The sequence below is a fragment of the Dufourea novaeangliae genome, unplaced genomic scaffold (assembly GCF_001272555.1).
Source record: "Dufourea novaeangliae isolate 0120121106 unplaced genomic scaffold, ASM127255v1 scaffold335, whole genome shotgun sequence".
Classification (NCBI taxonomy): Eukaryota; Metazoa; Arthropoda; class Insecta; order Hymenoptera; family Halictidae; genus Dufourea; species Dufourea novaeangliae.
Window position 1 is genome coordinate 13,715 of NW_015374211.1, and position 24,279 is coordinate 37,993.

A 24,279-nucleotide genomic window follows, 5' to 3' on the forward strand; every position below is an offset into this window, starting at 1 on the left:
GTCTGTCGTTCCATTGAAATAAATTACGTACTACTGACCCCGAGGAAATTAACGTTGACTCTGTTCCTAATGGTACCACCCGTATTATTTCACTTCTCCCTCTATGTTATTTACTGTCGCGATGAAACTGTCATCGGACGTCGTGTCTCACAACTGGATATCTTTATTCGAAGCTATGCAAATGTACCGCCAATAGAACCTGGCGGCACGTGCACGCAATTGCAATAAAGTATGCAGGAAGTGTGGTCGTATCACGTTCGGAACGCAGCGATCAATGATCGTGTACAGATTCATGGAAACAGCTTGAGAAAAAACCGTTCGACATCCAGAGAATTCCACGAACGTTGCGGTAGAAGACGCTCGTAACAAAGATCGAATGATTCACGATTTCACGAGCAACCCGGTGGTAATTGTAGGCAACTTGATTTCTCGCGACAGCTGCGTTTCCATCGATCCCACGAAACTGTACAGTATCGGCGAATTAAACAAGGAAAACGACATTGCCTGGTCGTTGATCACGGAACACGTGTTCACGTGTACATACACTACCTCGATTTACGCGGAGTATTTGTTCCATTTAGTTTTTTTTTAATGAAATAATAAATAAATATTTTTGTAACTTATACTGCCTCCATTTAGACGGTTTTCATCCGCATAAAGAAGACTCACATGGACCAAACACTCCTTGTAAATCGAGGGACGGGTATATTAGGTTATACCAATGACTAAAAGTCGTTATAAAAGTAGTTTCTTAATCTAATTCAAAGTGGTCGACCGTCCGATGGTCTCCCAAGCAGTTCACTGTTGAATTCTCGAAGTGATCGAAATACGTAAGAGGTCTTCCACGATCCAATTTCGAGGTGTGATCGGAGATTGCTGTCGTTAAATCAAACGTCTGGCAAAACCGAGGCCCTCGCTTCGAGGCAAGACTCCAGAACGATCCAATATCACTGCCACCGTTGTGAACTACAGCCAATACAGAGATTCCATGGCTGACTTCTATGGACCGAAACACTGTGTAACAATCCAATATCCAGTTGGATCGATACCTCCAAGAAATGCACAGGTTGTGATTTCAGGATTCATCTTTTCCCCTTGGAAGTCTTTACTTTTTTTCTTCCTTAATCGCATGGCGACACATTCGGGCTGTTTCGAAGAGACCTAATCGATTTAAGTGGGACAACAGTCCAGTCGGTCGGAATTCTATATTCTCCTACGTTTCATATTTGGAACAGCCAGCCACCCACGCCGAGATTCATCGATACCATGGAATACGTATATCGTTCGCGATTGCACAATGGCGGCGCGGGACCATATCGCGCGACGCATGCTGGTAAATCCTGTTTCGCGTGTCTCTCTGTTAAAGGAAAGCCAATATTGCTCGTGAAACGGCCACACTGTCACGCCCTATACACGGGGGACAAAGTGTGTTCGTTATTAAACACGGACGACGCTATCGCCGGCTACAAATAATAGGAATTTATCGGTGAGTTGTTTCAAAAGGTGTGAATTTGGAATGTATCGATATAGCTAATGAATAGACTGCGGATTTTATGCATTTATAGCCAATAGGGCTTTGTGTAATACCAAAGAGAAAAAACGTTCGTCGGATGCAATGTGTTTTCTACTTTATTCTGAACCCAATAAGATATTTAAGAGAAGAAATAAATTCCTACCTTCGCTGTTGTCGTCAAAAATGTAGGAAATATCATTCTGCATAAAAATCCACAGTCTACTAATGAATGTGAAGATGATTGTCGTCCACTTATATTACTTTGTTAATAAAAGTGTTTTTCCTTCAGAGATCGAAAAGTAAGATCTCTTTCAGAATCTCTAAATTCGAAGACGCCTAAACATATCTCCTTGGGAAACGTTGAAGAGGCTGAAGATCGGAACGCAAACCCGATCGAATCGGAATGCTTTTTGGATCGCCATTATTATCGTATTTTCAGTTCGATGGAATGTTTCCAGTGAAAAACGAGGACAGACGGTAAGGTTGAACGGCGCGGATGATCCAGGAGGATCCAATGGCATTTCTAAACGCGTGCTGGAGCCGAGTCCTTGGCGGGATGCACCCGTCGGGATGCCAACGGGGGCACAACGTTCACCCGTAGAATAAATATGTATATGGGGGGGCCGTAGAAAACCAGTTTTCGTAGTTCGCCAGCTTATGTGTGCAACGGCCCCTCCTCCAAACCACTATTTTTTTTAATCTTTCTCCGTTGACCTATGCAACGGGGCGCCACAAAAATCGTCGATCGGTCGAGGCTGACTCTAATGGAACCTTGAGTCCTTCGCTTCGTTGACTTTTCATTTTATCCTCGGGCCATCGCCGATGGACGAGGTTCGCCAGTCAATACGGCTGTCAAAATCCATCTACATAGCCGTCAATTCGTGGCTTTTAAATATTTTTTTCGATGATATTCCCCACTCGAGTGCTCGCAGAAATTTTTTTTCTTTATAAAACAGCGTTGCTTTTGCGCGTCGAATCGAACGATTAACGACGATCCACACAAGATGAAGCCGACGAAAACGACAATGGACTCTCGTTTTTACGAAAGAGATCAACGTTGTTCGCCCGAGGGACCGTAGAAAATACATTTTGCACGCGAGAATCGAACACTGAAGGTTACACGGTTACGTAATTGAACAGCACAGTGACCCACAGACCTTTTTCTCTTGCTCTTTTCTTCTTCCTTCATGCCTTCTGCAATCGCCACACGTCTCCTTGAACCATCCTCGGGTGCCACCTCGGGATCGTCGCCGTTCAAGGAACGCGTGTGGTAGCTGCCGCCTTCGATCCGCGTCGATCGGCGATAAATCACTGGTTCGCCGCTCGAAAGGTTCGACTCGAAGCGACTGAACATGGTTCGTACTCGATGATCTTGGCCGAAGATCGATGGCAAGGATGCATAGGCAAACGGAATTTTTGTTAAAAACACTTCTTCCTGAAAGAAAAAAACTTTCTGGATCTTGTTATTCGACGAATGATTAACACCCTTCTGTATCTATTATGCTTCTGTCTTCGAATGTATACTAGTTATGAAAGCTCAGTTTCACATGAATTTGCATCACTCCGGAAAAAATAGGTTCTTGAAACTGCAGTTGTTTCAGGGATTTTATTTTGGTTTACCCTCGATACTTGACGTTTTGGTGGTTCTTTCAATTGGGGTAAAATAAGAGGAACTTTCTCCGAGAGAAGTATGTGCTCGTTGCTGCTGAACATTGAAAACAGTGATCCCACCCGTTGGTCCATGTAGAAAGCGCATCGATTTTTGATTTATGGAAGACCCGTTGAATATTTATAGAGGCGAATCGAGATATTGTATTTCATTTCTACTTCCACTCTTCATTACTGAATACCGATATCACGAAAGATACTAACAGACTTTGAATTTTCTTTTTTTCACTGTGGGCCTTTACTTTGACACAGACCTCTAATAGAATCGTTTAGAATCGAAAGTTTCTATAATAAACTCTGTCTCGAAAACCAGGGGAATTTACTCCTACATAGTACATCTGTTTACACGTCGACTGGAAAAGCTTGTAAGTGTTTCGTGGTTGGAAATCGTCGGCGGCCCGTCGCGGACGGGGAAAGTCAGGCCCCGGCGAGTGTGTCTGGGCCTGGTGGCATGGCGCGTAACGCCAAAGAGAGAGAGAGAAAAAACGAAAGAGAAAGATAGAGAGAGAGAGAGAGAGAGAGAGAGAGAGAGAGAGAAGGCGTTTCGAAATACGAGATGCGCATAATTATGCGCGCCTACTTAGATGCATCGGGAATGCAACCGTAGGTCCCTTTGGTTTTTCTGGCACGCCCCGGAGCCGCCGTCCACCTTTCGATCGCTCCTGGCCTTTGTGATGCCACCCGAGAGCTGCCTTTTACGGCGCATAACACACAACGGCCGCCGTAATTCGACGCCAGGACCGCCCCCGTGACTCCCCTGTCCACCATTAACTCCCATGAGTTTTGCATTAATAATCCTAATGTCATTGTCCTCCAAGGAGGCCGTGACCAATCGAAAATTGACGTAAGGACTGGCGCTACGTGATAGTGTACCTGTACAGGTTAGGTCTCAATTAGCGCGAGCAATAAATCCCAGAGATTGATCTCTTCATTCCGAATTCACGCTATTCGAATATTTAAAATACAGGAATTGATTGTAATTTCGAGAAAATATAAAATGCAAATTTGGTAAATATACCTTTTTATACGAATTTTAGTAAATTCGATACGATTCCTCCCCTTTTGATCTGTTTGCTTGGCTGCTGATCCGTATTGTATGCATAGAGATCGTTTGAAGAATCAAAAGGTCGTTTTACGAATTTTTGAGTGGACTCGCAGAAAATTATCCGATTCCCATAAGGGGCACTGGATATCGGTGTCAATGATCCTCGACGTGTCCCCTGACTGTTCCACATTAAATTTTCGAGGCACCAGAACGCGAAGTGTATCGGTGTAAAACGATGGACGATGATCCCGTCCACGGTCAAGGTGAAAATCATGTCGTCGATGAGTGCGCGTCGATCATACGAAAGAGAGTCCCCCTTCCGGCAACGTGATCTGAATCGGCGTCTGATCTGACCTTCGATCTATCATCTGACCCGGTTTAAATCCTCCGACAAATTACTTCGAGAGATCTCCACGTTCTTTTTTCTAAATTAACACGGTCTCGTGCGTAGTCTAAACGTTGGAAGACCAAGGTACGTACAGTAAATCCTCGATGAATGTTCCAAGACTACTTTTGACGCTGAAAATTAAATATTTCATACACTAATGGCCATATGCGGCTGAAAAAAATATCATTGCCCACGAACACTCATCGAGAATTTACTGTATTCGGTTATAAATCGACGAATAGAAAAGCATCTATGAAAAGCCAGTCAGACCGGACTGAAAGAGCACGAAAGAATTCGTCTCGAAGGACCGTGAACGGAACTCAACCTAAGAAGAACCCGCGTGCACCACTACGTCATTTCACGCCCACTACGTCGATCCTGGCTTCGACCCACACTCGAGCACGGCTTTAATTACTCCCGATTTCCAGCCGAACATAAATTATAGAATGCTCATCCCCGTCATGAAAGAGGAAAGGTGGTTTACCTTGTAGCGGCGACCTACGTCAGGCCAGGCTAAGCAGTCGCGAAGAGGCAAGGGAAAAAAACCGCGGCGAAGAATGGAGAGTTATGCAGGCGAGATACGCAGTGGAATCGTTTTTCTTCGCGACGTTTCAGAAAGCTGACCGTGCTCGATCGATTTCGATCGACAAAGGCGCGCCACTTTCATTCACGCGCGTGAGTTCAGCCAAAGGGAGGGAATAAGGTGGTTCACCTTGCCTGAACGGCTCCATTCATCGCGAGGATAAACGCTGAAAACCGAAAATTACAGAGCAATTATACGATCGGCCTAGATGCTGCGGATTCTTGCCAACCCGATATACACCTTGATCTCCCGTGAAACCTTGGGCGCCTCTGGATATTTGCGTTCGTGCAAGCATTTCATCGAGGAGAAACGAATTCCACTCTCTTCGCGAGTATACCATGTCTGTATTCTTGATCCCGATCGAGAAGGCTTCCCAAACACGATTTGACGAGAACAAAATCACGAACCGATGAAACCGGAAATGAACCAACGAACCGATCGTTTCTCTCCCGTCTGAATAGGGTTCGAAAGAGAAATTCTGCGCATGCGCGCCTCGATCACCGGTCGTAGGTGAGAAAGAAGGCGGTTCACCTTGCAGAAACAGCCTTCCGTTGTTCCTCGTAATAGACGCCACGGCCGCCGGCGCGATACCGATTTGCCATCGACGCCTTGGAAAATGTATGCGAGAACTTTCCTCGAACACCGAGTCACGTCACTTTTTCACCGGTAGGCACACGACTGTCGCCTGGGATCGGCGAAAATGGAGGACGAAGGAGCATTCCAATCGAGAACGATACGATACGATACGCTTTGGAGTCTAGGACTTGAAACGGTTCCGAAAATAATTGTTTCAAACTATAAAGGTTCCGACTGAATCATAGTTATGAAGAACCTTTATTCTGAATAACTCTTAAGAAGAACCTAAATTTCAGACTTATATCAGTTTCAATTACGGTCCCTATATCAGTTCTATATCCGTTGGTTTATTTAGGTTCTATATAAATTCCAAAACGGTTATAGTCTGAATTCTAGGTTCTTCGTAAGAGTTATTAGGAATAAAGATTCTTCATAACTGTTTCAAGAACCTGAATCAATATCGTGACAGTTTTCAAACCCGAAGTTTGACGAAGCTTTTCAAACTACCTCCGCCTAATTGGTGAAAGCGGCAGCGAGATAAGGAAAATAGAAACATTTATTATATCCCTTTCTTGACGTTTATCATGTCCCCGATGGGGAATTTATGAAGCTTCTGGGGAACACGAGATTAACATTGGCTGTGGCTCTGACGTTCACTTCAACAAACGGCTCGCGAGAGACGGCTTTCTATTGACGAGGTTGAGAAACGCTTCGATGCTTTTTCGTTTCCGTGATTTTTAATAACGATTAATATTGCCTCGAGGGCTCCCCGTTAAATGTTCGTTAAGCGTCCTGAGTATCGAGCGGGCTCGGTGTTTTAATGGTTGAGGAGCGGTTCGAGTTTTTTGAAGGAAGCTTCTTCGCGTGTCGCAATGGAAATATTTTTCCCTCGACGATCAGCGGTCCAGAATCCTTTGTTTTGTTTATCTACTTCTTCTTCAGTAACGTTGTGTAAGTTACATGTTTTTTATCGAGTTAAATAAGCGTATCAGCTTTATACTACATTTCCGTATTTATTTCGAAGCTTCGGGATCGAGAGGTTCCACCTGCAAAACTGGGTGCTTCGAATGATAGTCTCATCGTTTCAGAGATAAATTTGACACGAGGAAAATTTATAAAACAGAATACGAATAAACTGTTTGCACGAAGACTGGATACTCGAAACTGTTTTTAAGCTTCGGGTGTTTATAAAGCAGTATAATCCATTTGATCTTGATATTTGTAACGTATTGTAATCGAGTTATACACAAAAGAAAATGGATCCGAAAAGCTCTGCACTTTCCATATTATGTATAGACATTAATAGTAGAAAATATATGTAGGACCAAAAGTGAAATGTGTATACTACTAAAACCTTTATAATGTACGGTACTGACGAATAGTCAGTACATACCGTGGTGAATATATTTATAGTTACAAATAATTCGAACGTTGGACACTAACCTGAGAAGAGATCGAAGACCGAGCACATTGTTCTCCACACGTTCTCAATGTACACCCACGCGGGCTGACTCGCCCCGCATAATGCCGCCATGTTTATTTATCACGCGCCCACGAAATTCAACGTTCAGTTTAGAAAGGTGCTTGTAAAATTCGGGTCGAGAGACTTTCTTCGAGACCTGTTGAGCATCGACTTCCATATCATTATACAGATCTTCCCGATCGTTACCCTTTCAACATCGTCTATACGTAATCGAAACAACAGAAAATCATTCCCCCGATGACTTGTTACTAATAGTGGGCCATGGGCGTATAATATGTCTATGTAGTGAGGCCGTAAACAGACTGTTTTAAACGTGTCTAAACATCTGACGAGCAGTGGAAACACAAGTTCAAATGGTGGTCACTTTCAAACTGTCTTGTTAAAAGTCTGATCGCGTTTCAAACTCCAAACGGTCAAACGACGACGTAGCAAACGTCAAACAGTCTAATGGCGTCACTGAGTAGCTGAGCTTTGAAGTTGCTGAATAGTGTTGACACGTGCCAAACTTCAAACCCCTCTAGGACCGCCGATCATGCGACTCGGGTGGGGGATATCGGAACTTCGCAGTCGGTTACATACATCGGTATTACCGATACTATTTTTGCTCGAGTGGTTTCAAGTTTGGAACGTTTCGTTACTGTTTGGCAAGTTCATAGCGACTTGAAAGATTTCGACTTTGCAATACAAATATTTACACTGGGAATTTTTATGCAAAATGAAAGTTTCTAAAGTAATTTATAAAGACAGGAGCAATCGTAGAAATTTATTTTCCCTCTTAAGTATCTTATTGGGTTCAGAATAAAATAATTTTTCATTGTATTTCACAGAGCTCTATAATCTATAAATGCATAAAATCCGCAGTCTACAAATATTGTATAATTTCGAAGTGACCTTTAATTCGAACGTCAGATGTTTGAATACGTCTGAACGGGTTAATTGTCCACCGATTACATGTCACAAGCCTCTTTCTCACGGCCGATCGAACGAAATGCGTAACAAACTTGGTGGAGGGCTCGAGATGCACAACAAGAACAAGAGTTTCGAATTAATTCCGTAGACTAAGTAAACCATCCATGTTCCACGATACGTTTAACTCGTTAAAATGACCGCGTGCGTTGTGCTCGCAGCGAGTTAATTCGAATTGGACCCGCGTCGGCAAATATCGTCGGCAAACAGGAACAGATCGTGCGGGGACTCGCCAAAAACTATTTGGTTCTCGAACGCGTCGCGGCCGTGACTTTAAAAGTACTTTTTCCTTTGTGTGTCCGCGCGCAACTCGTCGCATAACGATCGAGCTCGTAGGCATGCCTCGAATCCACGATACATGTACACCGTTTGACGGAACGAGAATAATTATAGTTCGAGGAATCCTCGCCTGGACCGGAAGACGTTCACGTTTATTATACCAGAAACCGGTGTACATATCGTGACAGTGTATATAACATTCTAATCTGTAAAACCTCGCAAAAGCACTGGCATAATTCGAAATATGTTCGGCGACCGATCCAGTGATCATATTTGGTAGGTGATATCGGTGAAACCGATTAATTCCGCGGAACAAAGAGCTACAGAGAGTCGTTGATACAATAGACTGGTGTTTCAACACCGACAGTCCCATTATTTGTGCATATCGGAAATGTCCTGCGGAATATTCGATCTGTTCAAGCGAAAGATGATTTACAAGAACCATATGTGTCTGACTTACCGGTGCACATAGTGAGTAAAGATTCTTGGTAAGAATGCATGGCTTTGGTATGGCGAATGACTACACTGAACACTACGAAATACCTGTTCCGTTCTAGGAAACTCGTTAAACGGTCTCGAAGCTCGACAGATTCGTAGAACGGATCTTCCTGTATCTTTAAATCCAGTCGAACTAGCTCTCCAAACGATCAGTTACTTTTGCAGCACAGTGTATCCATGCAGAAGGCTATACCACGACCCGATCGAATAATGGGCCAAGCTGGCCAGGAGCCTGCACTCGACGTTAAATATTCATGAGCCCACGAAAGCGCGTAGATATATTGGTTTTTCACGCTTTCGCGAGGAAACCGTCCGATGGAGGGGGGATGTCACGTGGAAATCCGGGTGAAATTTAATGGCACCCTTTGGAACGTATCATCGTCCGAACAATTTCTCGAGAAAGGAAAATCGGAGGTATGTTTATCTATATACAACTTGCGCAGAATAAGCAGAGAATGGATGGTCTAGATTGAAACCAGTGTTCCTGGACCGATCCGTCGATCGAGCAATTATGTACCCACTTCTATTGCCGAACTTCCATTCCGCGATTGTTACGCAACCCACGTGTGTTTCCTCCGGGGATCAAACTGTTGTGTTCGTGCCGTTTTCAAGAAATTCACAGGTTTTGTAACGTCGACGACCTTGTTCTTGTCACTTTCACTCTGGCTCGTCACAGCCAGGATCCAAGGGAGATCGTTGCAGAGCCACGTGCACACACACACACACACGCCCGTTCGTATCTCGGGCGAAACGTGTTCACGTAGATCGCTGGCGTGTGTTTCCGTGCACCAGATAGGTCGACCTTGCCCCTGAAAAACGGGGCCCCTTGGACGACGAAAAGGAGATTCGAGTGTGGTGTTTGTTAGGGGATGTATATACGTTGCCTTTCGCAGCCTCTGATGCATCAATCGATGCTGGACCGTTCTCCTCTGATCGGCAGCATTTCAAACATTTTAAACTCGCGGAGAACATCCTCTGTGGTGCATTTATGCAAAGCACGGACATAAGTGGAGATCCAGATCAATGAAATAGAAACGAATCAAGGGTTACGGTGTGTAATAAGGATAAACAATGATCCACTAGAAGTAGGTTACTTTACACATCCTCTATAAAGCGCGGAGAGGATTGAAGATTCATGGCAACATCGATCCAACATAACGGTAGTTTGCCTAGTGAATTATATAACGAAGTAAACGATAATTTGGTCGTCAATAAACGAATGATCGTTAAACGACGGAGAAATTTAATTGTACGACACGAGTCGAACGTGTTGAACGTGGAGGATTAGGGACTTGCTGCCGTAGGCAACGACAGAGGACGTCGATCGAGGATCCATCGGGTTCTCTGTTCAATATTTCAGCTGGTTCCATCCTCAGGTGAGGTCGAGAGACCAGTGTTTTCGCGTTGCACGGCACCCCGGGGGCCCAGCCACAGTTAACTTTCGCTGTCAAATATCACGTAATCCAGGGCCGTGGCGACGGCCAGAGACGCCACCGCCGCAGGATTTATCCGTCGGTGATACCCGCGAGCGTTAAAACATGAGAATGACCCCGCATTATGGGACGACTGCGTTGGAGGATTTTGCAACGTGTTCCGTTACATGGTAATGTGCCCCTCCCGTCTGGCCATCGTCGACGACGAAAAATCATCGGCCGTTGGCGAATCGCTGACCGTGTTTGATTGAAAATGTATTAGTTCTGATGTTACCTTTAGCATTTGTCATATTTCACATAGTCGTATATGCTCTAAATGAATATAGTTCGCCGTCGATTAATCATCCTTATAAACTATGTAAAAAAGTATACAGACCGATACGAATGGGAACTGAACAGAATCGACGTGGTTTTCAGTTGCACTCAATTTAATTAAAAATTACACTGTACGAAGGATTCACTCGTCAGTAGAAATTGACGTTTAATTCTGATCATCTTGAAAGTGAGTTTTAATCGCTTACAAATAACCCGGATGATACCGAGCACATGTTGTTCAGAATCACAGCGAATTAAAGGAAAGTGGCTAGTTCTAGCTTGGATTCCCGCTGTTTCATAAGTATACCCTGGCCAATTTCGCCATTATCGCGTCGCCGGATGGGAGCAATTGAGGCAATTGCTACAAGGATTGGATCAAACTGAATCGTGGACGCGATAGGCTGCTTTTTTTCTTTGTTCCAAACTGATAAAGTCCTTTCAATTGTCAGATTACCTACGAAGCTCGAACGATTTTAAACAAGCCACCCGGTAAGTGTTTTCGCTGGTAGCAGAATCGTTCGTATTGTCCTGCTAATAGCTGCGAAAAGACTTCTAAAGGTCTCCGATTATTAAACACTTTGCTGTATTTATAGAACCCCCCTTTTTTTTTTTAGAAAGTCGCGCCTTAGCATATTATTCGAATATTTCCTTCTTCTCTTTTTCTTTCTTTTACGGGCGCGTTCGCTTTCGTACCGCGAGGGAATTAACGTTTAAACGTTAACGTTTTAAATATGCAAAACGCTTGCATTTCGGGGCCAGGCGAAATTGACGACCCGGTCAGGAACGCGGCCAGGCGAGCGGCCGGGCGTGAGCGCGCGAAACCAGTTTGTTTTCAGTGAAAGCGTCACCCGTACACACCCGCCACAACGTCGCATAATTAATCTGCCGTAATTATCTGGCCCGCGATAATTTTTTGACCCTGCCCGGCTTCGCGGTGCTCCTATTTTTTTTTTTTTGCTCTTCGGCCACTATCAACGCGGCCGTATATCATACTTGCAGTGAAAGCGATGATAAATCCGCGGGGCGAATTCACGATAACGAGATCGTTCGCTCAACGTTCGATTTTTTTTTTTTTTTGGTTACAAAACGAAAGGATCTTTTTTTAAATTAAATTCACACGTTAAAAAGATGGATCGACGAATATTTCAGCGATCAGAGACAGCTTTTTCGATTCGCACTATACGAAATCCTCGAGGATCCGCCATTTTGTTTCTGCTCGGAAGAAATCTCTTTTCGGGTGAAATCGCAGCTATAACGTGATTAAATCGCGAATATAAATTGTCTCTGGAGATAATTAGGGAAGAAGATTCGCGAAGTAAGCTCAATTTCCTGAAATATTCACGCGTAAAATCAGCGATTTTAGGTTAGGACGCATCGGACGCGGAGGGAACTTCCTTGAACGGTAACTTCCACTTTCACGTGGCCGATAAACAGTTTCCCGATGGTTGAAATTACGCAATCGATCTTCCGATGGTTATCCAATTTATAGGAATTAGAAAATTATATGTTTCGCCGGCGGAAAGTCCCCAGCCAGTAAGATTCCTCCGACGAAGAGGTGTCGTAACCGCGGGCCGCGTGGGTATCCCGTTACGCACCTTCGAGATGCCGCATTCAGTACCCATCGTTCAACGGGAGAAAAAATGCTCGTCGTGGGGAGGAACGACGATTACGAGAGGGAGTTGAAAGTTGAAAGTGACAGTGGAGAAGAAAACGATGGTGTTTCGAGCCTCGGTTATTCACGGATTTCAACGTGCTCCCATTGAATTTCCCTTTCTTTCGCTTCTCATTCGAAGTTCCACGGAAACGGCTCTCCGATATCAGAACTTGCATACATATATCCGACGTTAAACTAATTTGTTCTGCAGCTTTGATCCTCCAGGAGAAAGTGTAGCAGTATTAAGCCTTCGTACAGTTCTATTCCACGCGATACTGCACTTTCAGATCGCGAAAACACGACGACGAATAGTGCTCCGAGAAATGACTCGATTAATTTCAACTGCCCAGCCATTAGTGTTCGAGTAAAGGACTCGATTATGGGACAGACGATTCCCCTTGTTGGGAACTTTAGCGACTTTGGAACACCTTCGTGAAGCATTAAACTTCACTGTAAAAAGATTACAAATGTTCAATTCTTCCGAATTGTCCAGAGGCGACCCAGTGCATTTTACCTCCCCATTGGTGCTCACCGTGTCCTACGTCGGACTGTCTATATGTCTCCGTCACGGCTGAGAAAATATAATTACAAGCACTTCCTACGATAATTCCCTGCCCCCGATCCTTTCACCTCCCCCACACCCCGTGTTGGTTGCAAAACCTCGTGAACCGAAAGAAAAGAAAGAAAAAAAAAATAATCGACCGTGAGGAACGTGACAATAGATGGTTTGTCCCAGTTTTCGCGACTCCGTGATCCTGACAATGAAGGAATTTTCGAGGACGGGGCCTTATTCGCGATCGATCACGCGATTTCACGAGACCACTGTCCTTGCCTAAGGACGAAGAGCAAGCAGCGGATGTTTATCGCCGGAAACGTCGGTCTCGTAGACGACGACACGGCCGGACGTGTGTAGGAGGACAGAAAGCAGAGGAATTCGCGTGGGCGGCGTTCAAACGAGGTGTGGTTCTCCCGTCCGCCTTCGGGGCACAATGCAACGTGAATTCAGAGAACCAAGACACGAAAAATTGGGTCGTAGGCCCCCCACCATCGGACGGTTCGCCCGCAGTTCGACACGGATCCGCTCCGGTTTCACGGAGCGATGAGAATCACTCGGGGTCGTCGACTTTCGATTCCGATGATCGACGAAGGACGAAATTTATCGTCGTTTTATTTTCCACTCGCGAGAACGCATGCACGCACGCTCGCTCACTCGCTTCGTCAGTGGGACCTTGAACGGGGGAGTGACTTTTACCGATTTCGCGATGGAAAATGTGTCGGCGTCGAACCGACGTTGTCCTCCCCGCATTTATCGTGGAATCACTGTACAGACTCCTCTCGATTATCGTCTGGCTCGTTCTACACAAATATTTATAAAAAATAAATACTTGAGCCGAAATACAATACGCAATACAACTAAGTACTAAAATTCAATACTATCCTCATTACGTTAAACTATTAAGTATTTCTATTAGAATTAAGCTGTTTAATTACTAATAATCTTGCAACATCGATTGAAGGGTCGGATGCAATTAAGGGAACTACCGCTCGAGAATGTGAAAAATATTTTTTCAGAAAAAAAGAAAAACAGCAATATCGATATTGGAATCAATGCTGCACATCTCTAATATGGTTGCAGAGTCGTAGACGTAAGCGAGACACGCGATCGAGTGTTTCCTTGTTGCGTGTGATCGATGAACGGAGGCCTCGTTGGATCGCGAAACTAGGCAGGCTTTCAACGTCGCGAACCGAGGGGGGAACCTCGATCTGTATAATTGCTTTCCATTGATTGAGTTCTACCCGGTATCGAACCAGCGATTTATTCCTCGTTAAAATCGCGGACACGACCGGCACCGAACTGCAGAGAGCACTTTTGCTCGGCCATCCGTGACGACGATCCCGTAACGCCGGTAGCGGAACCCGCGGGTTTGTTACGTCGTTCGCGGTTACATTGATCGCTGGTCTGAGCGTCGAAGAAAACGGCTTTAAAGGATCAATAAATTGCCTCCCAGTCCCTGGTTTTATCACTGCGAACGTTCCCTTTCTCCGTTCAGCAACGACCACGTCGTGTCGATAAAAATATTAGAAACTTTTTTCTAAACGTAGCCAATTTCGACACTGTTCGTTGATAAATTAATATCACTGTTGCTTGTTGGAAACTGCGTACAATGATGATATATATTTATGATTGTGATTCGAACACTGTAACACTATTTTATAACGCACTTGAACTTTGATATAAACGTAACGGTGTATGTGTGCACGAGTTGTGTTTGTTTTACCGGATGGATGTGTTCTGGATGATGGACGAATGTGTACTGCCTGTAGGTTCATTGTGTGTGTAGAACGCTTGTCGCTATATTTGTGGAAGTGGTAGAAAATGAAGAATATTGGTTGGTGTATAAGGTGGAAGAAGTAGGGCTTGACCTTGTGTATTTGTTTCTGTGTCGAAATTCAATAACGAACTGTTATTCTTATACCATGAATGTTTTGTACGTGATGCGCAGGTATCGAGGAATCCCTTTTATGACGGTTTGGTGACCGTATTGACGATCCAAGACGTGAGGATGACTGTCGAGACCATCGTCTGTTTACCTGCGTTTAGTAGAATCATCTTGCACGCACCGTCACTTTACCGATACGAAATTCCGTATCTGTTTGTATTCGAATCACAGTGTATACATCGAGTATAGTAGTCAGCGAAGATTTGAAATTCGATTTATTATACGTACAATTATTTTTCTATACGTCTATAATCGTGTTGTTTGCACAACGTGACGATAACGGCATCGTGATCGTCGCCTAATCAATAATGCCTGGTAAAGGACACGTCGCTGGTTCTGACGTCAATGATATGTTATTATTTCTATGATGCATCTGCCAATTCCGCGGCTATCGAACGATTATAATTGAATAATAACGGTGACACCGGTAACAGGCGAACGAACAGAAAACGATCCCGAGGCATTTAGTTGTATCCCCCCACGAATGGTAAACCATAAGGTCGCGCCGGTTTGAATCCGGCTTGCTGGAATTTTTCCTTGTCGAACATGACAAGAGGCTCCTTTCTCTTTGACGCTTTAGTAGCGGACAGTTTGAATTATATGAACGACGAAGATGAAACGACGATCAACGAACCTTCGATAGCTCAGTTGGTAGAGCGGTGGACTGTAGCGGTTCTGATTATTTCGTGGAGATAGAGAGATATCCATAGGTCGCTGGTTCAAATCCGGCTCGAAGGAATACTTTTTGTGAAAAGAAATCTCTTTATTTAAATTTGCTGACGATTGAAATGTTATTCCACTTGAAATGAGTTTCGTATATACCTTCGATAGCTCAGTTGGTAGAGCGGTGGACTGTAGAGGTCTGAAACATCCAGGAGATATCCATAGGTCGCTGGTTCAAATCCGGCTCGAAGGAATACTTTTTGTGATAAGAAATCTCTTTAGATCAATTTGCCGACGATTCAAATGATATTTCACTTGAAATAAGAGCCATACATACCTTCGATAGCTCAGTTGGTGGAGCAGTGGACTGTAGTACATTTGATTAATTTAAACAAATAGGTATCCATAGGTCGATGGTTCAAATCCGTCTCGAAGGAACATTATTTATTCCCAATATGTTGGTTTATTTTTTTTTTAATCTAATATTTTTCGTGTTATCAGTACATATAAGTAATTATATATCTATTACTTTCGGTGTTCAATTAGCAATATTATATTTTACTAGTCGAATTCAATAAGTATCACGAATTACAAAATACGTATAATGTTACTCATATTTAAGCAACTTCTTCCACGAACCTTCGATAGCTCAGTTGGTAGAGCGGTGGACTGTAGAGGTTATAATCACGGTAGAAATCCATAGGTCGCTGGTTCGAATCCGGCTCGAAGGAATCTTTTTTTTATTTCTCAGAATAATTATCTTTCTCATCCGTTCAACGTTATTCCCTTGCTTATAATTGTTAAACGCGAAAATTTATTGATTCGAGTAGCTGAATAACTGACACGTCTGATACCAATACACTCGAGTATTATCTATTATGTTCTGTTATTTTATCGATAATTACGTATTTCTTTTAACATAATCATAACTCTCTATATGCTCTTGTAAATGCTTTTGTAAATTTTTTCTTTCCTTTTGTTGTTGTTCATTTTTGTAATTCTTCATATTATCTATTATATTAATAATAATGGTGAGCTAAGATGTTCCATTCATCCACAAGGCGGTAAATAATATTTCATTCACCTAGTTGTTGCGAATAATTGCTAGAGCAACTGGCAGCAATTAACGCCCCAGGTGAAATTACCTGCCACCGTGGAAATTCGATCGTCTTCGATCGCCGCCTCCATCCACTCCGTCCCCGGACGATTTCAATTAACACCGTGGAGATTAGTTACGCGACTGGGAAAGGAGCAGCGAACAGAGATACGAATAATCCAACGGTACATTCGACTTCCATCGTTACGCCGTGACCTAATAGGAGTCAATTTCACCGGTGTTCCGTTTCGTCGACGACCGTCGAAAAGTCAGCGATTGGAAATTCTGTTGAATGTGTCGATGGTTACCTTGTTGACTTTCAAACGTTACGACGATTCACGAAGATTCTGACGATCGGAACGATTATCACAGAGATCGGCCGATAAAAGGTGCCGATGCTTGTCGGCGAAGCCGAGATTAATAACGTGAAACGCTGCCACTGTCATTGTATCTACCAACACGATCAGATACACCGTGTCTCCGAGGGAATCGACGGTGAAATCGGGTGTACAAAAGCATGTTCGATGATGACGTGGGGACATTTTTCGGTACTTGTACTCTTTCTAATAAACAGTTATTTATTTATTATTCCGTAGGAGTAATTAATCGTAAATACTTTAAATGAAAATAAAAAAAACAATGGACAGTTTACGCCATCATGGTTAAGTCCATTATTTGGAATCGACTGTTCCAATTTTTATTTCCGTTGGACAGTTCACAGAGATACTCGAACTTTCTGTGCGTTCTCATGAATTCGTTCCTGGACCAGAACTGGAGAACAGCAGTTTACTTGTTTGCTCGTCTACGAATTCAAAAATTTTCAGAGTTTATAGTTCACGCGTTTCATCTGTATTCCACGCAAGGTTCTCACCGCGGAATCTCTTCCGCGACGTTATCTTATCTTCCACACTCTCTTCCGTATGTCGAACATTCGAATTTTTCCGAAACCACTTTAGTGCCCCGACGTATCGAGCAACCGACTGTCGCCTCTTAAAACCTGTTTCGCGATATTTCCGGTGATCATATTTCCCATTTCCTACGACTACCCGTTACATGGCCCGTACACTCGCTCTCCTGTAGGTGTCGAGACACCTGCTGTATATATACAGACAACATGATTCACATTATATATATATATAGAGTGATTAAAAAATGGTCCACGACTTTAGAGGCTTACGGCAGAGTTGGCCATAATTTTAGTCGAATAATATAGTGCAAATAATAATAATAATATACTTATATATTTTATAATTTGAAACACGATCAATAGCCTCTATTAAAAAACGCATACAGTTTCAACGATTTATGGCTTTAAAATGAAAATAAAGTGTGTCTGGCTACGTACAGCCTTTTCCACTGTGGCAGTCGATATGTTAAATATATTTCCCTCCCGCCCAAGGTTTTAAATCCTCTGCTTGTCACCCTGATTCCACTACGGCAATGATTTAAATAATTGAAATAGTGTCCGAGTCTTCACTATCGAGATAGTATCATTTCTGAGGTTGAATGTCAAAGTGTGTCTTCCGAGATCGACGATCGCCTCGTTGGCGAAGCCTCGCTGTTTTCTTCGAAACGATTTGTCTCCTTAACGAGCACGGATTCGTCTGAAACTCGAGCAACCCGGGTGGGGAACCGTTAACAAGATTCCTGCCGTGATCCGCCACGGCATCCTGTCGAAGGAGCCTTATAGCCAGGGACGGCCTTGCCCCGACGACGGCGGCGCCGAGATACGAGGCAGCAGCTTTCTCTACTTTCGCTTACGGCGGAGATTGTCAGGCCTCGTTTATACACATAGTGGCCGATCTTAACCACGCGGGGTATCGTCGGTATTTTCGTTCGTATCGGTCTCGAATGACTTTTCCCATGGTCGATTGAACGTACAACTGGGTGGAATATCGTTACGCACCGAGGGATGCGTGCAGAACAACGATGGAACCGGTGGTTTACGATGGAAAGTGCGAGTGCAATACCGACTGCAAGATCAGAGAAATGAAAAATGTTCCACGTTAGAAACGTCGATAAAGAATATGTATACGTATATTAAATTATAAAGAATACGTATATCTTGAATTGGGAGTGCAGAGAAATCGTTGTAAAGAAATCGGTCCAGCTGGCGAAAATGCATGGAAAGGAGAATAGTAACTAGATTGTGGTTTACAGGCATCTACACAGTGGACCACGATACGTGATCAGCTTAGATCATTCTACTGCTAGCTGTTCGATCGAACAGTTTTGTGACTAGTGTATTCTAGGAGAGCTTTAAGATGAGTGCACCAAATGTTTTAGTCGATCCCTTTTTCCCCCAGAGTTTTCAAGGTCAGCTTCAGGTTTTTTACAGATGAACCTGTACTTTTGTTTACGCCCATCTTTCAGCGTTACTTTATATTTCAAATAATTGTTTTTCTTCAAAAAGTTTCTTTCCATAAATATCATATTAGGTTGGGAATAAACTAGAAAACCGATTGGATCTGACGAGAGTTTTCTTCTTTACTGTATTTTACGGACTATGGCTATAAATGCATAAAATTCGCAGTCTATGTATAATTGTATTATGATTTATAAAGGCTTAATTAAGAGGTACAATTATCACATTATTTGCATTTTTCCTTAGCTTCCTATCATGTCCCTCCCCCTTTCCCTTGGAACAGCTCACTTTCGCGTTCGTTGTATCGCCGAAGAAGGGATTCCAGGCGTGCGTCGCCAGCCGGTCGGGCTTAGGATCGTCGCGGAATGGAAACGATGCATAAACGGCGACGAAAAGAAAGGTTGCATCGGAATGCAATCGTCGCGGCAGCGGCCTGGCTGGTATTTCACGAGGTTATAACCGTGGTTTTTTTCCCGTCCTTTCTTTCTCTGCCCGGCGGCCACGCGAGAAATAATGGCATCGGGTATTTAATATCTCTCTCTGTTCGACTCGCCGCAAACAAATTGTTCCCCCGTTTTGTCCGCGGCGATTGATCACGATCGACGAATTAATCGGTTACCAATTCCGATTATTATCGTTCCCGAGCCTACCTGTTTCGCTACCGTGTGCCATTCAGCGCCGTTTTACTTGGATGGAGATCACGATGGGGGCTTTTGTGTCGTTGATCGTTCTTCGACTCGAATAATTCCCTTTTCTTTACGGTAGGCCCGTGCAGGGACATCGATGTTCATTCTTATGACGCCCAATGACGCTTTGAAGACGCCTTAGACCTAAAATAGGCGTAAAATGGACGTCATGTGCTATCTAGGTTTAGGTGTGTTTATTGCAAGACGGAAAATCTATTGGTACAGCTGGTTGCAAAGGGTTTATGTTTCTCATGAAAACTCTTTTTGTAAATCACGAACAAACGAAAAGTTTAGGCATCGAAGAATTAATTTCTCCCTGTCAACTAGAGTTCCAGAAGGCTCGCGTGAGAAAAGAAAATTCTTTTAACGTTTTCTTTTTCAATAATTTCATCGTTGACCGTGCGATTTTTCGGTAGCAAAAGTTGACGATTTTAAGAATGTTCTGTGAAATTTTCAACTTAATTTATAATTATAGAAAAAATTTACTGAAGCTACCTTAAAGGTCAGTCCAAGTCACTAAATTGTGCGCAACTCTGCTTTCTTCCACGGAACGCAAATGTCCTTCAACCAGTAGCGCAGGGAGGGGATTATTCTTAGCTCGGGTGGGGAAGGAAACGAGTCGGTGTGTGCGTTGTTCTCGCAAGTTTCTCTTTTATTAAAGGTTCCGTTCGGTAAATTGATAAGTATCACTTAGCTTTAAAGAAAAGAATGTACATATAATAATATTTAATCATTTTTTTATATACGGTCCCTGAGGATTATGGATCATCGATCTTTTCCGTGTCGGGGTGGACACCAGCCCAGCTGATTCGTTCGTGTCCCCCTTCGTGGAGCAGGAATTCCTCAGGTTAACGGGTAGGGGGTGGGGGATGAGAGGGACACGCGTTCGTATTATACAAAATCGAGCGGGACTCGCTCCGTTTCGAGTTTCGTTGAAAAGGAGGGGGGGGGGAAGAAACTGTTTGACCATGATATCGAATGAATGATTCGTTGTCTCGTCGACGTGCTCGGTCCTGGTCGTTGAATCTCGAGGCGTTCGGAACTTATCACAGATCGTCGGTTGAACGAAATAGACGATTTTCGGTCGGGGATCGATCCAAGTCGACATCCTCGTCGACCACTCGCTCCGTAATCTCTCAAACTAACGAAACTTCTGGCGGCTCTTTTTATGCGAATTACCCTGACATTCATAAAGAACCATTTTGGCCTGACCTTGTTCCCCGATCGAAAACGACGTGTCGATAACGTCCGCCGTGAAACTCGTGAAGAGTGGATCATCGACCAATAGTATAAAAGGGATGGGAAATAATTCAAGAATATAGATCTAAGGTGTGAACGCCCGAACGACAGGCAAGAGGATCCAGATTGGAGTTTTTTCGGACACGTTTTTTTAACGAGACACGAGGCAGGCCTTAGTAGAAACCGTCGCCCGTTGGATCGTTCACCCATGGGTAGTTGTTCGGGCAACGTACGCAGGTCTGCAGATTGATCGTCTCCCCGGGTACCTCCTTCGAGGTCAGTTTACAGGTGTGCGGCACCCAACAGGCCTGATAACCGTCGACCACGCACTTCTCCCGCCACGGCTCGAAGTTCTTCGACTCGGTCACCGTGCGTGGATTCTGGATCCATTGGATCACCTGCGTCATGGTCACGAAATAGACGTCGTTGTGGTCGGCGAGGATCTCGTCGATCCAGAAGAGAAACGCGTCGAGGAACTCCGGATTGTTCTTCAGCCAGGCGGCGTGGAAGTAGAGACCCAACGGGGCCCGATTTTGCTCGTAGTGGCGATCGAAGTTGTGTCGTAGGAAATTGTAGAATTGATCGCCGGTCAATATGTTGCTGCACGAGTCGACCATCGCGCAACCGGGCAGGTACTCGTCGTTCTGGGGATCCTCCCGACGGTCCAGCTCGTTCATCACCATCTCCCAGACTGCGTGCGATCTGAGTAGAAGAGAAACAGAGGCGATCGCGCGTGAAGGATCAAGCTGTTGGCCATATTATCTGGCGATATCCTCTATTGGACACTCAAGGAACACAACTAATCGAACAATTGGAAAAATCGAGCTACAGCTGACTCCTGAATATGGCCTTAATACTCAAAGAATGTTATAAGTAGACTGCGGATTTTTATGCAAACTGATATTTTCTAAAGTAATTTACAAAGGCTAGAGTAAATCTAGGAAGGTCCTTTTTCTCTTAAGTATCGTATTAGGTACAGAATAAAATAGAGATTTCGTTGTATGTGAAGAATATTTTGCCGTTTATTGTATTTCACAGAGCCCTATTGGCGATAAATGCATAAAATCCACAGTCTAGTTATAAGAAAGTTAATAAAGAGAAGAATGAAGTTTTATAAAGAGTGTCGAATAACTAATAAAAGATACAAAAAACTGACTCGCCAATCTCGATTAATGATATCTGTTTCAGCTGTATATTTCCATTAGTTTATGAAATATTTAATGTTCAGTACTAATTCTCATTTCAGTACCAATTCGGGGGGTTCCCATCAACGAGAACAGCAGCAAGAATTGTTGCTGGGAGAAAACACACGGTGCACGTGATTTCACTTTTGTTTCGATTACGGCTCGATATACAGAGTGTCCCAAAAATACAAGTATGTACCCTAGATTAACTCTGCAGAATAAAGCAAAAAGTGTTTGACACAAACGTTTTAGGGTGTCAAAAGAGGCTTCTGACGGTGACCTTGATCATGACATAGGGGTCAAATTTAGAGGTCATTTTGAGGTCATTGTGTAGCAGTCGAATGTCTGCAACACGCTCGATCACACGAAGGCTTTAGGGTTTACCTTGTGGGACAGTGTTGAAGGTTTCCGTGGCATCGATGCGGCATCCTGAAGTACATCGTGTAAGGCCATAGTGGTGGGTTGTTCAGGGCCGCTGTGATGGTGGAATCGTAGAGGAACGCCTGTTCCTCCATCATCGTGAACTGATTGTTACCGCCGACCCTGAGGTACGGGGCCCTGACCCCGACCACGCTGTTGTCGGTCAAATTCGCGAACTTCTCCGCGATGATCCTCATGCCGGCCATCTCTTTCGCCCAGTCGTCGACGGTTGCGTCCGACCAGAACCGTTCGTCGTCGTTGTGGCTTAAGGAAAGTAATAATCGGTTCGTTGTCGTATGTCTGTTAACAACCTGGGAAACTCGAGGAATCGGGGAAGCTAACGATCACGATTGTTAATTTTCAATATTCTTACATATGCGGACAGCTTGGTATCGAGGTGATCTTCGAAGCAATTTGTTTTCTCGTTTTCTTTTTTCGAAAACGATAGCTACCCAGAGATACTACGGTGAAATGAATAATTCGCGATCACGATAGGAGGACAAACAATCTACCCGCAAGTTAAACACCTGGAAGGACGATTTTCGATTGGAAGGAGACACGGTGCCCTCGACTCAAACACCAGGGAGACGTTTTTTCTTTTTTCTTTTGTTACGTTTCTTACGAGATAGAGTGAACGGCGATCTCATGGCCTTTCCTGTGCATTTCCTGGACGGCCGAGTAGTTGGTGTACTTGTGGGAGACGAAGAACGTGGCCTTTATGTCGCAACTGTTCGGATTCTTTCGTCGGCCGTTGAAGATCTCCTTGTAGAGGCCGATGTTGTTGTTGTTGATCGCGTCGTCGAAGGTGATCGTGATCATCTGAGGCACGTCCTTGGACGGTAGATCGCCGGGGATCATTGTGCCGTCCTCGGAACAGAAGCAATCCGGCAGAACGCAGACGGTCGGATCGCAGGGCGGCGCTCGGTTCGGATCGTTGTCCATGTCTGGAATTTATACGGAGGCCCCGATTGTTCCTTTCACGATCCTCGGACCGTAGGGCGCGCTTCACGAGCAAACCGATCGAGTTCTCGGTGAAAGTCGAGAGGATCGAAAAATCGCCGTCGATTTTAACGTTTTTAACAAGAAATTCGTTTTCTCGTCGGAATCATAGCGTTCCAGCGTAACGGTTCGCGAAAGGTTAACACGTTCTCTACCAGTAGATTATTTCGAGAATGTTCGTCACAGACTGCGCTGGTTTTTCAGCATTCTATTCAATGGAATATCCATATCTCTTTGATCGGAAATTAAAAATAAACAATACAGAGATAACGACTGACACAAAATATAGGTGAATATTGCAAAGCCCATTCCACTCTTATCTAAGAAATTATGCTAAAATGGAAATCAGGGTGTTACACGTGTGTGGTAGCGAAAGTGTTACCACACGTTGGTCGCCACGGTTTTTACACTCGGGATAATATATCATGACAAGGTACATTTGTCTTAATAATAACAATATAAGCATTTGACTCGAACGCTCGTCTCGAGTCAGCGTTCCGGTGTTCCCTTGTACGTTAGGATCGTCCACGGTGAGACATGTTGAAAATGTCGCGAAAGTAAAATTATTTGATGTTTTTTTTTCTATAAAAAACTCACCGCAAATGTTCTCGTCGGAGCCGTCGCTGCAGTCTTTCTCCCCGTTACAGAAGAGACCCCTCTCGACACAGGATCCGTCTCCGCAAGCGAGAAAACCATCCTGGCAGAGCGGATCCTCGGTGTACAAC

At 44.0% G+C, this 24,279-nt stretch overlaps 2 protein-coding genes and 4 non-coding genes across 6 annotated transcripts in view; 4 read left to right on the plus strand and 2 right to left on the minus strand.

The window, feature by feature from the left end:
- The first annotated feature begins 15,535 nt into the window (after positions 1 to 15,535).
- Trnay-gua lies at positions 15,536 to 15,640 on the plus strand. The gene is made up of 2 exons: positions 15,536 to 15,572; positions 15,605 to 15,640. It is a non-coding gene; the product is annotated as a tRNA-Tyr (tRNA).
- An 83-nt stretch (positions 15,641 to 15,723) lies between these two features.
- On the plus strand, positions 15,724 to 15,818 carry Trnay-gua. Its single transcript has 2 exons — positions 15,724 to 15,760; positions 15,783 to 15,818. It is a non-coding gene; the product is annotated as a tRNA-Tyr (tRNA).
- An 83-nt stretch (positions 15,819 to 15,901) lies between these two features.
- On the plus strand, positions 15,902 to 16,002 carry Trnay-gua. Its single transcript has 2 exons — positions 15,902 to 15,938; positions 15,967 to 16,002. It is a non-coding gene; the product is annotated as a tRNA-Tyr (tRNA).
- A 201-nt stretch (positions 16,003 to 16,203) lies between these two features.
- Positions 16,204 to 16,296, plus strand: Trnay-gua. Its single transcript has 2 exons — positions 16,204 to 16,240; positions 16,261 to 16,296. It is a non-coding gene; the product is annotated as a tRNA-Tyr (tRNA).
- A 4,177-nt stretch (positions 16,297 to 20,473) lies between these two features.
- LOC107192344 lies at positions 20,474 to 24,273 on the minus strand. The gene is made up of 4 exons (XM_015581569.1): positions 24,152 to 24,273; positions 23,178 to 23,499; positions 22,520 to 22,819; positions 20,474 to 21,653 (listed from the first exon to the last, which is right to left on the minus strand). Exons 2-4 carry the CDS (start codon positions 23,495 to 23,497, stop codon positions 21,125 to 21,127), a joined length of 1,149 nt encoding a protein of 382 aa, XP_015437055.1. The 5' UTR covers positions 23,498 to 23,499; positions 24,152 to 24,273; the 3' UTR covers positions 20,474 to 21,124.
- The window catches only part of LOC107192308, a 5,922-nt gene continuing 5,377 nt past the window's right edge, over positions 23,735 to 24,279 (minus strand). The window contains exon 3 of the mRNA XM_015581523.1: positions 23,735 to 23,786. Within this exon, the coding sequence (XP_015437009.1) occupies positions 23,735 to 23,786 (52 nt within the window). The remainder of the gene's footprint in view (positions 23,787 to 24,279) is intronic.

Bases quoted from the DNA above. Each gene is read 5' to 3' on its own strand.
- LOC107192344 (XM_015581569.1), bottom strand. From the start codon at position 23,497: ATGGACAACGATCCGAACCGAGCGCCGCCCTGCGATCCGACCGTCTGC. The intron at 22,820-23,177 runs GTAAGAAACGTA...ACTTTCCTTAAG, and splicing joins ATCGCCGTTCACTCTATCTC to CCACAACGACGACGAACGGT. The intron at 21,654-22,519 runs GTAAACCCTAAA...TCTTCTACTCAG, and splicing joins CTTCAACACTGTCCCACAAG to ATCGCACGCAGTCTGGGAGA.